This window comes from Rhipicephalus microplus, chromosome 1 (assembly GCF_043290135.1).
Source record: "Rhipicephalus microplus isolate Deutch F79 chromosome 1, USDA_Rmic, whole genome shotgun sequence".
Lineage (NCBI taxonomy): Eukaryota > Metazoa > Arthropoda > Arachnida > Ixodida > Ixodidae > Rhipicephalus > Rhipicephalus microplus.
In genome coordinates, this window is record NC_134700.1 from 157,044,017 (window position 1) to 157,047,525 (window position 3,509).

General features: G+C 47.3%; 1 protein-coding gene across 1 annotated transcript; it reads right to left on the reverse strand.

The window, feature by feature from the left end:
• Window positions 1-1,364: 1,364 nt before the first annotated feature.
• LOC142801401 (polyubiquitin-C-like) lies at window positions 1,365-3,155 on the reverse strand. Its single transcript, XM_075887538.1, has 2 exons — window positions 3,097-3,155; window positions 1,365-2,643 (listed from the first exon to the last, which is right to left on the reverse strand). Exon 2 carries the CDS (start codon window positions 2,631-2,633, stop codon window positions 1,491-1,493), a length of 1,143 nt encoding a protein of 380 aa, XP_075743653.1. The 5' UTR covers window positions 2,634-2,643; window positions 3,097-3,155; the 3' UTR covers window positions 1,365-1,490.
• Between the last annotated feature and the right edge of the window lie 354 nt (window positions 3,156-3,509).

Consider the following 3,509-nt stretch of genomic DNA (forward strand, 5'->3'; position numbering starts at 1 on the left):
CTACTGAAATCGCGTCCCATTTCTTGTGGCCACGTGATATAATGGAGCGGGACTGCTGGAGGTGACCGCTTGACGCGTTGACCCAAACGGCGTGCCAAGAGCCAAGTTGTCGTCACTACACTTTCAATACCACGTAGAGGGTGCTTAGCAGGTTTTAAAACATGTCACACGCATTATTTTCAAGGAGGATTAAAGAGACATTGCTGGAGTGGGAGCTCCCGCAACGCCTGGCCAGCAGAAGTGAAGCCAGCTATTGCCACTGCCAAGATAGCGGTAATAAAATCTTTTCTGATAGTGCCAACTTAGAGATAAAGTGGCTTTAATATGTCAGTGTAAGTTCTACGTTAGTACTATGTTAAAAGATAGTTGTTCCTGACGAGATAACACAGAGAAACGTGTATGGGTGACTGAATTTCTCAAGCACTTTGCCTCTAATTGGAGGCTCACTAAGGAAAACTAGTAAATGTAAGACGCACTTGGAGCAATATATGACCCGAAAAAGTTCCCTTATTAAACTCGTTGGGCGTGCGAAGGAAACGCTTCGTTTATGTCACTGAACTGTAATACTTTATCATGCCCCTAGTAAGATGGCCGGCACAACCGCCATCTTGCCAGAGGAACGGCTTCACTTCTGCGCAATCATTTCCACTCCAGCAACTTTTTTAATCCTCCTTGATTACCTAGATTATTTCCGTGGTTTAAAGCATGCTACCCATTACACAGAATACAGACATGTGCGAAATCTTCACTCATACAAGCAAATTTCATGAGTTACATTGTAGTTATTGACAATTTATGCTTCTCAAGTAATATCATTCAATACAAAGTTCGCACCAAGTGGTTGAGGTACGAAAAACAGGATATCGCTACCACAGTGAGCTCTATAGGCGAAGCCTTTTCTCAGGCCATGCAATAATGCTTTTGTGCCTTACAAGTTCCCATTATTTACACAGTTACCAATAAGTTCTCTGTCGCTTAGCGTCTGATTATCGTGGAGCCCTGCAATTAGTTCTGAGAGCGTAATGATGGAGCCATTCATGAAGGCAAAGATCACAACATCATCAAAACGAGACATGCAGACTCGCACAAATTGCAGCTCACACTTCTAGCATAACTTCAACAGCCCTTCACCTGGCGTACGAAACAAGTGAAAGCTTGTAGACCAAAGGCATTTGGATGGGTGGCATCCTGTTCGGTTGGCTATGAGCCTGCAGGTAATCAGCTATGCGCAGGTCAGTGTAGGCTTGCCCTCCCTCACTAGACACACTGCACTGCATTCTAAAAGCATCTGTACACGGCAGTAAGTATATCTGAAGCTGCACCATACATGGCTTCGCGAACATAGCAGTAGCGAAAGAATAGACTTAACCAGCTAAAATTTTTATTGAGACATCCCGTCCCCTTTGTGTGTGAAAGCCTGAAGGCTCGTCTACACAGAACCAATAAATGAAGTCACTAGGCCAGTGCTACTAGGAAGAAAAAAGTTATTTCTACTGGCCGCCACGAAGCCGCAGGACAAGGTGGAGGGTCGATTCCTTCTGAATATTGTAGTCGGAGAGAGTACGCCCATCTTCCAACTGCTTGCCTGCAAAGATGAGACGCTGTTGGTCCGGTGGAATGCCCTCCTTGTCCTGGATTTTAGCCTTCACATTTTCGATGGTGTCGCTAGGCTCAACCTCCAGGGTTATGGTCTTGCCGGTGAGGGTCTTCACGAAGATCTGCATTCCTCCGCGCAGCCGGAGGACAAGGTGAAGGGTCGACTCCTTTTGAATGTTGTAGTCAGACAGGGTACGGCCGTCTTCTAGCTGTTTGCCCGCAAAGATAAGACGCTGCTGATCAGGTGGAATCCCTTCCTTGTCCTGGATTTTCGCCTTCACGTTCTCAATCGTGTCACTCGGCTCGACCTCCAGGGTGATCGTCTTGCCCGTCAGAGTCTTCACGAAAATTTGCATGCCACCGCGGAGCCGCAGGACGAGATGAAGGGTGGACTCCTTCTGAATGTTGTAGTCAGATAGTGTGCGGCCGTCTTCGAGCTGCTTTCCGGCGAAGATGAGACGCTGCTGATCCGGAGGAATGCCTTCCTTGTCCTGGATCTTTGCCTTGACATTTTCAATGGTGTCACTGGGCTCGACTTCGAGCGTGATGGTTTTACCGGTGAGTGTCTTGACAAAAATCTGCATGCCGCCACGAAGTCGCAGCACCAAGTGGAGGGTGGACTCTTTCTGGATGTTGTAGTCCGAAAGTGTGCGGCCGTCCTCGAGCTGCTTGCCGGCAAAGATGAGACGCTGCTGGTCTGGTGGAATTCCCTCCTTGTCTTGGATCTTTGCTTTTACGTTCTCGATCGTGTCGCTGGGTTCAACTTCCAGCGTGATTGTCTTGCCAGTCAAAGTCTTGACAAAGATCTGCATGCCTCCACGAAGCCGTAGCACAAGGTGAAGGGTACTTTCTTTCTGAATGTTGTAATCAGACAGCGTACGGTCCTCAAGCTGCTTGCCGGCGAAGATCAGACGCTGCTGGTCAGGAGGAATTCCTTCCTTGTCCTGAATTTTCGCCTTGACATTTTCAATAGTGTCACTAGGCTCAACTTCGAGCGTGATAGTTTTTCCCGTGAGTGTCTTCACAAAAATCTGCATGATGGATGATCTGTAATGAGAACAAACAGGCGCGCTGTCAAAGCCGCGATACAAGTCGGTGTTGACACAGAGGCAAAGATGGCGGCTAGGCTTAAGTGCGTTGGAACTAGGTTTGCCTCCTGACGGCAGATACACTCAAACTCGAAGAAAGTTTAAGCAGTAGCCACATTCACGAATAACTACAATGACATAAAGCATAGCTGAGAACGCACAAATGTCGACTAAACCAGGAACTACTTGGCCTCGAAAGACATACCTGAAGCCTGCAGACACAACAGCGGGATAGGCCTAACCAAAAAAGCTACAACACACTGAAAAACATATCAAGTCTACCGTGTAGAACGTTGTGAATCGTCGAAAAAACACGGAGGAGATACAGAGAAACCGAACCCAAACAGATATTTTGAAGCTATGGCCAGGATTTGTCTAATTCGGTCACCGCCAACAACCGCAAAAGCCTTACCTCGATCCGCACCCAGCAGGATCTGATGCAGCAGAATGGCGGAATTTCGAACGCTCGTTCTGACAGCACGCGCTTGGTTTGCTTGCTTGCTTGTTCCTTTCTTTTGTGGCTCTCACCCACTAAGGGGGATTGGCCAAGAAGCCGGTGGTTAAGTTGGAGCTAGCTGCGAGCCTCGCGACCGATAGCTACATCAACTTCGTCACTCCAGAAACAGGCACTAACGGCCAAAAAAGTTCAAGAACGCTTATGCTTCACCTTTAAGAGTTGCTGTCTTCAACCACTGAGTAAATACTTTTTATTTTAAGGTGCTACTCGAGACGATAATGCAGATTAATACACTGTAGACGGTAAATATCAAGTGGCTTGCGTCAGTAAATCTTCGCATATGGCTACATTCTCTGTAATGGGTAGCA